Source organism: Stegodyphus dumicola, chromosome 2, assembly GCF_044657685.1.
Source record: "Stegodyphus dumicola isolate Sdum_Otavi_A_Nest chromosome 2, ASM4465768v1".
Classification (NCBI taxonomy): domain Eukaryota; kingdom Metazoa; phylum Arthropoda; class Arachnida; order Araneae; family Eresidae; genus Stegodyphus; species Stegodyphus dumicola.
The window spans coordinates 273140270-273154783 of NC_140769.1; the positions used below are offsets into that span (position 1 = coordinate 273140270).

Here is a 14514-nt window from a genome sequence, read left to right on the forward strand (position 1 = left end):
TGGCGCCCGAACTAAAAGGGTGGTGGATGATGATTCTCCACACTCAGAATTTGGCGACTGTGTCCCCTAAAAAAAAAACCCAGTCGCCCTTTACAAGTGAGAGTATATAAGGTATTTATCCCGCCTTCTTAGCGTGCCTTCGTGGTGTAGTGGTCTGCAGGCTGGGCGCGTATTCCAGAGGTCCATGGTTCGATTCCCGGAGAAGGAATTGCTTTTTTTCATTTCTCCTGCTTCCAAAAAACTATCTAATGTCTCTGCAAAGGTAACACACAAAACGTTAAAAAAACGCCCCTTTGGACGTAATTTAAAATCTGAAACCCTTCACATTTTTTTTTTTTTTCGTTTAAAATCGGTATCAAAACGTGAATGTTGCCATTCCGTAGATTAAAGAGTGTTTAACATGACGTACTCGGTTACTACATAAATCCATAGTACTTTATATATAAATATTACTGACTTTTGAGATTATTTTATGATTTTGTTTAGAAGTTCTGAGTTACGTTTTATACTCAGAATTCTTATAATTTTGCCGTAAAATTATTTTCTGTTTTCAGTTTTAATGAGGTCAATGAATTATGTGTTGTTTCTACGTAGATTACGCAACGTAGGTAACAGAAAATTAAAACAACGTCCGTCGCGTATGCAAGATCTAGAGTTTTCCACATACGAAATAACAGTAAAAAAAAAATTATACTGTATTCTTCAAAACTTAATAGTATCATTAAACAGCAAAAAAAAAAAAAAAAAAAAAAAAGGCCTTTCGAATCGTAAAAATACAACAACAATAAAAAGGCCGAAAACCGTGATTTACATAGACCTTTGACCCACCGGAAGAATCATTACCGCGGCATGGTCACGGTATAGAACTAAACGACAAGCTCGACTCAAGTTCCCTTTTTTGCCGCAGGGGGCGTTGTAGTCAATTAGTACGATGGGTGAAAGTGGGTTAGTAGGGCCTGTTCAGAAAGAAAGTTTGTGCGACGGAGATGCCACAGTTCGTCGTGGGTCATCAGGCCGAAGACATAGGCGGTGCTGTTCAGACTACTCAACCCTTCCTGAAATTGGCATGGATACTACTAAGGTAAGTTCTGATTACGTGTGTGTTAGGGGTGGGTGGGGGAATTAATTGAACGAGCGAGCCGGCTGATCATGGCCACGTGATTTCGAAAGATCAGACAGCAGCTGTTGCCGGAACAGGTTGCAGTATGGAAAAGCAGATGAAATTATTTTAATTCGACTTCGATTTATACATGCAGTCGAATATTCTTGAGACATAGTAGAACTGTACCTTTTAAGGATCTGTTACTAAAATAGGGCTTTAATTTTTTTCATCCTTGTACAAAGCAACGGAAGTAAATTGCGAAAAATTTCGGTTATCAGATTTAAATGGAAATATCCATTCTGACTGTTCCCGAATCCATTTTGACTATTCTTTCGCATGACGTCTTCGCGAACGGACAGAATGAAGGACTATTTTTTCCACATATTATATATTGTTATTAAATTACACAAGATGGACGCATTAAAATCATTACACCCATTCTCTTTTTAGCATATTTCAACGAAAATATCCATTTTGACCGGTTTCGAATGTAATTTAACGATGTTTTTGCGTGATATCTGTACGTAAGGACAGAATAAAAGACTCTTTTCCTCCCCCCCCCAAAAAAAAAATTATAAAACTGCTTTAAAATGAATTCTGAAGATAATTTTTCGTGGCGTCTGTACGAACGTACGTACGTATCTCGCATAACTCAAAAACGAGTAGTCTCAGAACGTTGAAATTTTGTATATAGGACTGCTAATACATGTAGATATGCACCTCGTATTTTGGTTGCAATCGGCCGCATCAAACGTATATAAATATATTTATATATACATCCACTCTGTTACCCGGCTCAGTGAGCTCAGTTTCTTTACTCTTATATGTTTGTAAATTGTACATTTTTTCCTTTAAAAATGATTGAATTATGTTGTTCTTGTCTTCCGGTTAAGGTTTTTATGCCTTTAGTAAATCTGTACGCAATATTTTTAGAATTATCAGCAATTTTAAATTTGTTTAAGTGCCGCTAAGCCTATTAATGTTTTTGATGGCGGCCATTGCTTGTTTACATTTTAAACAGCAGTACAGTGGATTTGTTGCCAATCTAGAGAAACTTAGCTTCGCGACAACAAAGATAACGCCTTCATTTATTATTGCGAATTAAATCATGCTTAATCCTTTCTGGAATTTTTTCGAGGAAATAAGTGTTTAAGATTTACTTCGTAAATTTTAATACATATATTTTGACTTTTTAAGTATTTTTGCCTTGTCGCGAAGTGAGAATTGAATTAATTGAATGAGAAGTACTCAATCGTCTGCGAAAAACTGTTTCTTTTCTGTTTTGTTTACTTAATTTCTTTTATACATCGTTCTAGTTTTATTATAGTATTTGAATAGAACATGGGGCAAAGATTAGATAATTCTATTCTTTAAATGACATGAATTTTGTGCATTTTGAGTTATAATATGAAGGAAATATAATACTGTTAAGTGAACCTAGCGCTAGAGTGTCGCTATGATAAACAAATACTAGAGTGAATTTTAAAGAATGCATTTATTCTATTGTGGTTTATGCGCTGTCGGCGAAGTAGATTTAATTCAATTGAATAAGTTTAAATGAAATGCAAGAAAAAATGCGTATAATTTAATATTCCGTACAAGGAAGTCATGTGGTGTACACATCAGATTTTTCTTATTTTGTAGTTCAACCACGAGTGGAGGCTTTGTTGTAAGCCCGAAGAAAAGGGCTGACTTTTCATCTTATTTTGAGTGAAATAAAGGGTAGTGAAATAAATCGCCGGGACTCGAACTGCGGACTTTCTGATTGCTAGCCGGACGTGCTTTTCAGGAGTAACGGTAAGGAAGGAGAAAATACATTTCATTCTCTCCCACTTAAAGGGAGATTAGGGTGAAAGGGACGTTATTACCAAACCCTGGTGGTGACGAATTCGTCCACCACGTTTCAATTCGAGTGCCACTATAGATATTTAGAATTTTTTTCAGATAACAGTAAGTCAGATAACGTGAGCAGCAAATCGGTTTGGATTGTTGTTAATGGTAGAAGCCAGTCCATAAAGAGATAGTTGCAAGCACGGCCGATTCAACATTGTTTATATTTCTTGACAAAATAGTTCGTGACGTAGAAGAATACGGCGTAAGACAAGCGTCTATTCCTTAGCAAGTTTTCCTATTTTTCATATGCTGTGTTGTAGTGTCATTAGGTTATTTTTAAGCAACCCCCTCCCCAACTTTGATGGAGAACACCCGGGGAGACGGATCCAAGATTCTCCCACCCCTCATCCCGTAGACTCCCGGCTCGCCATGTATTTAGAGTACCGCATGCCGCACAGACACTGTACATTTACAAACATACATGCCGGATTCTCCGGTATTCGAACCCGTGCCCTGATACCACAGTAGGCTTCCTTAACCACTATACCGTCTGGGCGGCTTATTTTTTGACATTTTTGAAGTAAGCAAGGAAAGCGTCGCGAAGAGGATTGTGTGCAATAGAAGCGGAGATAAAAAAAGAATGGAGCAATCAGCATGCTTACATACCGCGATTAGAATTCTGGACCTTCTAACTGCTACTTGGGCTTGCTTTCCAATTGTACCTCGGAGACAAGAGGTAAGGAGAGAGAGAAAATTTGTGCTATGAAAGTACGGAACGGCTGATTTGATTAAACTCTGTCGAACAAACTGTTCTTTGGCAAAATTTATTCTATGAACCTTCTGTATGATTTAAAAACCGTTTATTTCGAAGTGGGCTATAAAAGGTCTCTTATTATGCACAATTCTCGAGAAGTTTATCTTTTTTACTTTAATTTATCTTTCTCCTTTTTACTTAATTTATCTTTTTCACTTTAATTTATCTTCCCCCTTTTTACTTAATTTATCTTTTTTACTTATTTATCTTTTTTACTTAATGGATGTATTTAAGCAGAAAAAAGACCTGTTATGTAAACAGATCAATTATAAATAAATTTTTATGACTAGTTCTGTAAACATCATAAAATATAGTACTCTTTCAAATAAATGAAATGAGATTTTAATAAAACTGTGAGCGAAAGTTTATTGCAACGATTTCAAGGATTTACGACTGCATTTAAACCTGTTACTGAGTATTTTTCATTGATTTATCTAAAACAGATATAAATGAGATTTCATTTTCTAGTGTGAATTAATTTTTTACTGTTTTTGTAGCTTATGCTGCAAACATAAAAAAGAGCTATGTCAGATTTGAGCTTTACTTCAAAATATGTATTATGGGAATTATCAATTAAGTCTGTCTGTACGGATCTACTGATAGTGGCATTATTGACATTCGTTTTGCAAATAGCTTCTGTCATATATTTTTTATAGTACTGGAATGTTTGAGAAAGAAACGGTGACTTTACTTTTTAAAAATTAAATTACCCTTATGAGAAATAATTGTGTCTGGTGAAAAAATTACAGCACTTGCAAATGGCCTTGCACTTAAAAATTGCTCTGTGGGGGGGGGGGGGAATACGGCACTTGAGATCTTAGTAGATAGCAGGAAGATTTATTTACTTTTACTTAAATTACAGCCTGCTGAATATTCTTAAAGCTATTGTGAAGAAGGTTGTATACAACGATATTTTGCAGACAGTTGAATTTAATTTAATTGTTAGCCTAATGAGGCAAGTTGCCCTGGAGGGCTATTGCTTTAATTTTGTCATTTTTGCTTTAGTTCACTATAAACAGCGTTTCACTTTTCAAACTGTTGCCACCAAATATTAGAGCCCTTCATTATATTAAAAGAAATTAAATAATAAAGAATTTGATTGAATGTACGTATGTTTCTCGCTCTGTGAAAAAACAACGGTACCCAGAGACATCCAATTTTGAATAACATAGTCCCCCACTCGAGTATGGGCATCTGGAAACCTTATTTTGGAATCTGTAGTTTGTTTTAATATATATTTCATATTTTGTAAAACTTTAACGAATTTTTGATTAAAAACTAAACAATTTCAAAGCGAGCAATGGCAACACTGTACGCGAAAGGGGGGGGGGACATTTTTATCTCCAGCGGGGCGAGACTGTGTATCGGAAATTCAAAAGATCTTGTCTTTTTTTTTTTTTTTTTTTTTTTTTTTTTTGCGATATTGCTGTTGAATTGAATTTTATGTGGTTTAAGTACGAAGAACATGATATTTAATAAATAATACATAATATATTTATAAAAAAAAATCTGAAATGCTTCAGATTTTAAATTACGTCCAAAGGGGCGTTTTTTTAACGTTTTGAGTGTTACCTTTATTTATTAAATATCATGTTCTTTGCACTTAAACCATAAAATTCAGTTCAAGAGCAATATCGCAAAATAATGTTAAATTAAGCATATCTTTAGAATTTCCGATATACACAGTCTCGCGAGCTGGAGATAAAAGTATTTTTTTTCTATATAACGTTGCCATTTCTCGCTTTTAAAGCATTGAGTTTGTAAATCAAAAATTCGTTAAAGTTTTACAAAATATAAAATCTATAATAAAACAAATTCCAAATTTGGGATTTCAGATGCCCATATTCGCAGTAGGATTTCGTCCTTCAAAATTCGATGGCTCTATGTACCATTGTTTTATCACAATGCGAGAAATAGACAATCATTTATGCAGATTTTTCATTATTTAATTTCTTCAAATATAATGCAGGACTCTAACATTTTGTGGCAACAGTTTGAAAAGTGAACCGACGTTTATGAGTCCGACGCAAAATCGCAAAACGAAAACAATAGTCCTTCAGGGACAAAGCCCCTTTGGACTAATAATAAATAATAATATATAATATATTTAATAAAGGTAACACACAAAATGTTAAAGTGTGTGTGTGATTATGGTAAAGCCTCGAAGGCTATATGCCTACGGGGAGGGATGCCTTCGTGGAGGACTTTCTAAGGAAAAGAGGCTCGTATGCACGTTACACATGGGGAAAACCACGAAAACGCCCACGCAGCCAGCCCGTTCGCGGGATTCGAACCTCGGACCGAATTACCACTGTTCAGCGACTTTACCGCTCGGCCGCTCAAAACGTTAAAGAAACGTCCCTTTGGACGTAACATAAAATCTGAAAGCTTTCGGATCTTTTTTTCCCTTAAAACGTGCGAATGATAATAAAAAGTAGATATTATAGGTAGCTCTTGTTATTAGGAAATCTCAAGAGAAATCAATTTCGTGTTAAAACAATTCCTGCTAGGAAACTCAAATTTTTCTTTTGGAATAATTTTTTCTGCACATTAACCATTTACAGTATATACTTATATAAGTACTATAATATGCATGTCGTCATAGGAAACACCACAGTACTACATTAATTACTGTACTGTAACTTTAGTGCCCGCGTCCTCCGTCACTTGTCACTTGTACTGTAACTTAAAAAAATGTACTCACAGGTTATGTTTTGGTGAGAAATTCATGTATATTGCGCTGTCGCAGACAGGAACGGAAATGTCTGGTAACTTCACGGCCAACTGTACTCATAAACCTAGAGGTCAATTCGGGTGTTGCAACAAAACTTTCTACAGTGTCCAAGGCGAGCAACACCTGCTTGGGTGAGCCGTTTGATATAGTCCTCATCACTTTCTTCCGATGACATATGTTGCACCTCAGGAACACAACTGCTTATACATCTGCTTCCTCTGGAGAACACGGTAACATTATCATCAGCACTAACAAATTCCTCAAAACTAACGTCTTCTAGATAGTTTCATTCGTCAGGTGAAACGGTATCGTTGTAACCATCTAACTCGTTAACCCTTTGCGGAGCAGTGTGTCCGTTCTGGACATACCTAAAAATTTCCTTCTGTACGCACAGAAAAATGGAATGAAAAAGGATTTATAGGTTACTCTGAACCTTCTTTATTTATAGTAGATGGCAGCTCAACACAAACCAGTCCATATATTTTAGCCATGTTTAGTTTTTTAAAACCCTCATTTTTCAAAGAAATCATCCAATTTTTTTTTAAGATACAAAAGGAATTGTTTGAAAAGAAATTTCTGTGTTATTTTTTTGACTGTATGCTAATCTCCTTATTCTATATTAGTTTTAAATTTTTACATTGAAATCTTGCGTAAAATCAAACGGCGAACCCTAGATGTGCCCAGACCGGGCTCACCGATCATCTAGGACAACTGAGAGTCTGCATTCTTTGTTTCTCTGCATCTCATGGATCAGTTCATTGACAACAATGCTCGTTTCAGCACTCTTTCCGAAGCTCTATTCAATCCGTGTGTCCACTTTGGGCACAGCCACAGAATTAAAAGATAAGTGCTATCTTCACAAAATTGTACTTGTGTACTCTTCTAGGCCTAATTATAGACTGCCTACTTCTTTAAAAAAAAAAAAAAAAAAAAATCAAAATTCTAACTTTAAAAGGTAGCGTACCGGAAAGGGTTAACAGGATTAGCGTCTTTATGTCTCCAGGCTCTGCTGATGGGACACCTACGTACTATGCAACAAAATTCGTCTGAAGTAAGCAATAAAAATATTTTTCGCGGTTTTCATTTTTACTCAAAAGCAATTGGCAATAATTTATAAAATCGTCTGCAGTATTTCACTCCAGTTAGTTTTGAAATTTTTGTGTTTTTTATGTCTGTGCAGCCATGAATGCTAAACGAAAAGAAACTTTCCATGAAATTCGAAAATTATTTATTAATTTGCATATTGAACGTGGAAAATCTATTAGAGAAACTGCTGAAACATTTAACATGAGTCATTCAACAGTTTTCAATATCATTAAACGATATAAAAAGAATCATATGATTCCGGATAAAAGAAGACCTGGCCGACCATCAAAACTATCCAATGGAATAAAGCGAATTATCGTTCGAAGCATTAAAAAAAAAAATCCAAGAATGAGTGCTCCTAAAGTTGCTGCTGATTTACAAGCATTATATGGAGTAATTGTTAATCCTGAGACGATTAGAAGAGTAATTCGATCTGCCGTATATTACTGTAGAGCAGCCAGGGAAAAATTCTTCGTAAGTAAAAAGAATAGAAAACTCAGACTGGCTTTCGCAAAATCCAACATAAATAAGAATTCTGATTACTGGAATGAAGTTGTATTTGCTGATGAGAATAAATTTAATATATTTGGTTCTGATGGTAGAATTTTGGTGTAGAGAAAACCCAGGAAAGAATTTCGCAAACAGAACTTGATGCAAACAGTAAAACATGATGGAGGAGGAGTTATGGTTTGGAGGTGTATGTCGTCCGGTGGAGTTGGTAATCTTGTTTTTATTGACAGTATAATGGATCAGTACAAGAATATTGCCATTTTAAATCAAAATTTGAACTCTTCAGCACGAAAATTGAACCTTCATAACGATTTTAAATTCTAACAGGACAATGACCCCAAGCACACTACTTTGAACGTTAGACTCTGGCTGCTGTATAACTGTCCTGAAATAATAAAAACAGCACCATAATCTCCCGACTTAAATCCCATAGAGAATATTTGGTAAGAATTGGAATTAAGAATTCGAAAACACACCATTTCTTAAAAACAAGAATTAAAATCGGTGCTTCAAGAAGAACGGGGTAAAATCACTCCAGAAATCACAAAAAAATTAGTCGAATCCATTCCAAGAAAATTAAATCATGTTTTAAAAGTAAAAGGAAATCCAACAAAATATTAAAACCTTTTAAAAAGTAAAATTTTTGGATAAATATTTGATGGAAAAGTAAGTGTCCCATCACTTATGTGAGCCATTTTTTGCTCCGTTCTAAACAATTATATTTTTATTAAATTAATATTTTAATATTTTTAGAAAATGTATGTTATGTAATAATTGTTACTAAATTTAAGTATGAAACACACCCACAAAAAAGTTTTACATGTTTTTTTAATTTATTTTACTACAGTTTCCTTTTGTAAAGCACAAGTGTCCCATCTCTTTTGTGAGACACTGTATGTAGTGATGATATGGATTTTCAAGATGCGGCGATAGCTTTTATTGCATCAAACACACTCTAAAGACTGACGTTTCCGACTCCTTTGCAGCTCTCGCAAGTTGCAAGCTCTCGCAAGTTGCTTGCGATAAGATCTCTTCATAACTGCAATAATACTTTGATCAAAAGGTTGAAGATGATTTTTTGCATTTGGAGGGGAAAAGTGAACCTTTACAGTGATTAATTTCAGATAATGTATGTTATGGGCTGTACACCTGCCCAGTCTCAACGGGATAGAGCATTTCTGTATGCAGCCCTAGCTGAAAAATAACAGGAAAGAAATATGGAAAACGTTAAAAGTTCGAATTAAATAACAAAATCTAATGACGCTATAGAGACATTAGGATTTATTGATACGAGATACGTGAAAAATGAGCAGTACCCACGCCGTCACTCAAACCTGGACCTCTCGAATACGCGCCGAGTGTGCTAACAATTACACCACGGAGGCATGCAGAAATAAGGGAGAAAATATCTTACATACTCCCACTTTCAAAGGGCGACTGGGGATTAAAAGACTCAATCGCTAAATCCTGGTGGTGAAGAATCATCATCCACCACCTTTTAGTTCGGGCGCCACTGTAGAGTCTTTAAGCAGGAAGACGTGAAAAATGAGCAAAGCCCTCGCCGGGACTCGAACCACGGACCTCTCGAATACGCGCCGAGTGTGCTAACCATTACACCACGAAGGCACGCAGAAAAGAGGGAGAAAATGCCATATAACGCAATGGACAGTGCATTAACCGAAATTCGCTTTAACCTGTTAAACTTCCTATAAGATATATGTATCACTGCCGGGACGGAAATTTTATTCATGTTAACTGAATGTTCTCCTTAAGCGTGTTCGTGTGAAGGGGGGTTTAGCGTATATTTTACCTTCAACATTGCGAAATCTACAAGAAATTCCCAAGAGAATTAGGGGAATTAGAGAAATAGAAAACAAGAATTAGGGAAAGAGAAAAGAAGTTTTGAAATGTAAAAGAATGATCACCCGGAATTCGATTCTTGGCAGCTGAACAGATTAGCTATATAGAATATGTATGGTTTAAACTTTTTTTTTATGTCTCTTAGAAGGTATTTTTCCTGAGCGGGTGGCCTTTGTTGGTTTTCAGTAATAAATTCTGCATCTATCCGTAACAAGTAGTTCAACGAGGTTTTGCTCACTTTCTCGAAATTCTACTTTGTAATATGAGCTGTAATTGTTTTTATTTCAAAGGTCATTTTTGATACTAAATTAAATGACGTAATAACTAATCAATGTGGACTGCAATTGTTTTTTTTGTTGATGTATAAGGTATTTCTCCCACTTCCCTAGCGTGCCTTCGTGATGTAACAGTAGCACGCTGGGCCGGTATTCCCATGGAGGTAGGAAGTAAGATGGAGTCGCCCTAAACAAGTTTCTCCGTACCCTGCTCTGAAGCACCGGCGATCCCTACGTGGTGACCAAAACATTGGGTCACTTACCATTGAGTTCTATGGGATTTGACGCGTTCGGGTGTAAATATTTTGTAATTACGTCGCAAATATACATATAGATGTATATATTTTCTTTTTCTACAACACTTCAGAGTCCTAAGTATGTGAAAACAACATATTTTTAAACAACATTTCATTCTGAACGGAATTAAATGCTGTACTTTTCACAGGACAGTTTTCTCAGAATGGTTTAATTTGAATGAAATATTTTCACAAGTTTTCGATAATTACATTAGAAAAAAAAATTAAGGTAATTCGATTTTATTCGGTTAAGGTACAAAAATTAAGATCAAAGTTTATTGTATTATTAATATTAAAATTATGCATTATTTCTTTTCTATTTATAGAGCTTCTTCCTAAAATACTTTCTTAAATATGACATGATTTTTTGGCTTCTTTTAAATCGAAAAATGTAAGTCAATTTATAATTAATGCTCTATTCGGTTCATTTTAAATTAGAGAATTATGAGGAAAATAGTATTTGACTTTCTCTGAACATTTCTGAAATGGAATAAAATAATTTTTTTTTTTTTTTTTTAAGTATTATTTAAAACTTGTAACTGAGTTATTATAAAATGTAAAGGGAATAATTCTTTTAATTATACTTATCAGATTTTTTTTTACCCTTCATTTCAACAATACATATTCCAAAACTCTTTATTACGTTCTTAAGTGCTCATCTCATAGCATTTGCTTTACAATACCTTTTAACAGATTGCTTTCCAATACGAACAATTCTTGCTTAAATAGTTTTATAACGTATTTGTCAACAGGATTTCAATTTATGTTTACAATTCAATATTAAGGTTATTATATATTTAGATAACATTTATAATCATTATAAATTAGATACATTTAATCATTAGATTTCTTCACAGTACTTTCACAGTTGTTTATAAGTGAATAAATTCTTCATTTCAAATACATTTATAAATAATTTAATGAATATTTAAGTATTTTGTCAAAGGCAGATACATGCTTTTTGCAAGCACATGCATAAATACCCATACATATTTCCTATTTATCATTTCCGGCATGTGCAAATCTTTAATTTCTGTGCATTCACTATATTTTTCGTGTAAAGTAATTTACACTAATTTAGCATACACCCGAAAGTTTTACATAAAAAATATATATGAATATAATTTGAATGAAAATTATAAATATTATTTTTAATACCCACTCAAAGGTCAGTTTTTCTTCAAAATTCCCCCACGATGGCATCTCTCTCTTTAGGCAGATAGCCCTTGCATGCGTTACTCTATTTAATAAAAACTTAATCTGACCTATGTGCCTAATTACAAATATTTTAACATACATAATTTTATATTTACATTTAGCCATCAAGTTTCAAACTTTTCAAATCTTCTAGAAAATAAATTTTGGCAGATCTCTTTTAGCAATTTTCTTAAAATCTATATTTTTGTAGTGCAACAGCTTAGAATTTTATAAAACAAATTCATAATCAAAATCGCTGTTGTTTGTTATCGAAAAATAACCAAGATGTGATTTTTGCGTAAATGTCAGTAAACTATACAAATTGCTATTATCCATCACACTATGAATGTTTCTTTCATGCGAGAGTGTCCCTTTTTCGATTTCTATGGAACTGTCGTGTGTCGAAATACTATCAGAATTTTGTCAAGCGAGCTTCTGAATGTAAACAAAAAACACCCCGTCTGGTGACCCAAGCTTCAAATCAGTGCTTCACTTCTAGCGCGGAATGGCCCCTCCTCCCTTTCCTACCTCCATGGGTATTCCAGAGGTCCGTGGTTCGATTCCCGGCGAAAGCGGTTGCATATTTTTCATCTTTTCTGCTTCCAATTAACCTAATGACTCTACAAGTGGCGCCCGAACTAAAAGGGTTGTGAATGATGATTCTCCATACCCAGGATTTGGCAACTAGGTCCCCTAAAACCCTAGTCGCCCTTTTAAAAGGGGAGTATATAAGCTATTTCTCCCACTTTCCGAGCGTGCCTTCGTGGTGTAACGGTAGCACGCTGGGCCGGTATTCCAGAGGTCCGTGGTTCGATTTCCGGCGAAGGCGGTTGAATATTTTTCATCTTTTCTGCTTCCAATTTTATTCATGTTAACTGAATGTTCTCCTTGTTGTGACTTTTCTCACTTATCTGATAATAACGTCAGAACAAGCGCACGAAATTCATCGTAGCAAGGACACCAAAACTGCACCTGTCATTGGCTAGAGCCCTGACATTGTACATGTGAACAGTACGACTTCACTCAGTCCCCCCCCCCAGTTTTGGTGGAAAGCATGCCGAGGAGACGGCTCCGAGGATTTCCCACCCCCTCTTCCCCTACCATTAACCTCTCGAGAGGACTTTCGGCTCGACATGTATGTACTGTGCTCCCATGCCGCTTCATCAAAACAAGCTCATGAAGTTCAATCCTTGCCACGATGCCGTTGATCTTGAGCACCATGAAGGTGAAAAGTACGCCTTCACTCAGTTCCACCCGCTTGATGAAGAGCACCCCGCAAATGGGCGGGTCCGAGGGTTTTCCACCCCTCTTCCTCTACAACAAGTTCTCAAGAGGACTTTCGGCTCGCCGCATATTTAGAGTGCCTCCATGCCACAGAGACACTATACATTTAAAAACATTCCATGCCTTCTCGGGGATTTCAACCCGCGCCCGTCGGTATCGCAGTAGGTTCCGCTAACCACTATTCCGTCTGGGCGGCTTTCATTTTTTACATTCTGTTACTTTCCTAAAATAAATTAATATTATCAAATGAACATAATACTAATCATCCATGAAGCCTGACAAATTATCTTTTAATAACAGCTGTTGCCAGTTTTGTAGTGTAAGATCTTTAATTTACTTTTCATATTATATAAATGCATTGCATGTAGTGTGATAAAACATACATAGTTCTTAATAATTTTTATCTTTTCTTCATATTTAATAAAAGTGTATATTTAATATATTTTATTATGTAGCTATGTATAATTGTTAAGTTTTATAAATGCTTGCAACTTTCGACGCGTCAGATGAGGCAAAGCAATTATTGTGGGCCAAAAAATCCTAATCTTGGACCACAAAGGTCATTTTGAGTAGTAAGACTCATTTATTTGTTCAGCCGACCAGCGGCCGAGCGGTAAAGACGCTGAACACTAGTAGTTCGGTCCGAGGTTCGAATCAAAGAATCTCTAAGGAGAAGAAGTAAAGGTTCCCCGAGGCAAATGTGGCTCGTCAGACCGAAGAGACACATTATGTATATGCCTGAAGCTTACTTTAAAGGGGCAAACCATCCCAAAGTTATCCACCCTCCGTACCTCACTGCGCATGTGCGAAATAACATCAGGAGGCAACAAAGCAGCATGCCGTCGGCCATATTAGCAATTTTTTACCACGTTGTTCTAAAAGGTTCTTTGTTGTTGTAGTCAGAGGTACTTGGTTTTAGTTATGTGAAATTCTTTTAAAGACTTTTTAAATGTAATGCTGTAAGTGAAATGGTTTTGGCTATTGGGTGAAAACTTTGCTCTTGGTTTTCACAATGGTCATTCCAAATAATTGTCTAAAAGTTTTCATGGTAATTTCTTTTTAAAGTTGTTGTCGGATAATTATAATGTATTTCAGTGTTTTCAATTTATTTAGGGGTGCCTTTAATTGTCTATAATTATTTTTTCTGTTTCATTTAGTTATTGCAAATTTTGCTTTTAAAATTTCACTGTAAAATTTTAACTATGGATTCATAAAAATTTATTACGTTTTGTATGGCATGTGTTTTCCCCCTTTTTAAGTTTACAGAAGAAAAGAATTAAGAGATTTATTTCATTTAAATTTTGTCTTCGTATGGCTCGCTGTTTAAATTGAAAGTAAAAATTGGCCAGGATTTCTATAATTCGCCCCAAATTCCAACTAACATCCTTTTGCTCATAAAACTCCAGAAATGTATGAAAATAAAACTTGAGTTATTTCAAAGTAAAAAATTTACTATTTCCTCGAACTGCGCTGTTTAAATTCCACCCTGCGCTGGTGTTTCACTGCATAGCCGTGGCTCTTCG

At 35.3% G+C, this 14514-nt stretch overlaps 1 protein-coding gene across 1 annotated transcript in view; it reads left to right on the forward strand.

Moving 5' to 3' along the window:
- Positions 1–949: 949 nt before the first annotated feature.
- The window catches only part of LOC118196153 (uncharacterized), a 213063-nt gene continuing 199498 nt past the window's right edge, over positions 950–14514 (forward strand). Inside the window, exon 1 of the mRNA XM_085812161.1 lies at positions 950–1081. Coding sequence (XP_085668287.1) covers positions 1067–1081 — 15 coding nt within the window. The 5' untranslated portion in view covers positions 950–1066. The remainder of the gene's footprint in view (positions 1082–14514) is intronic.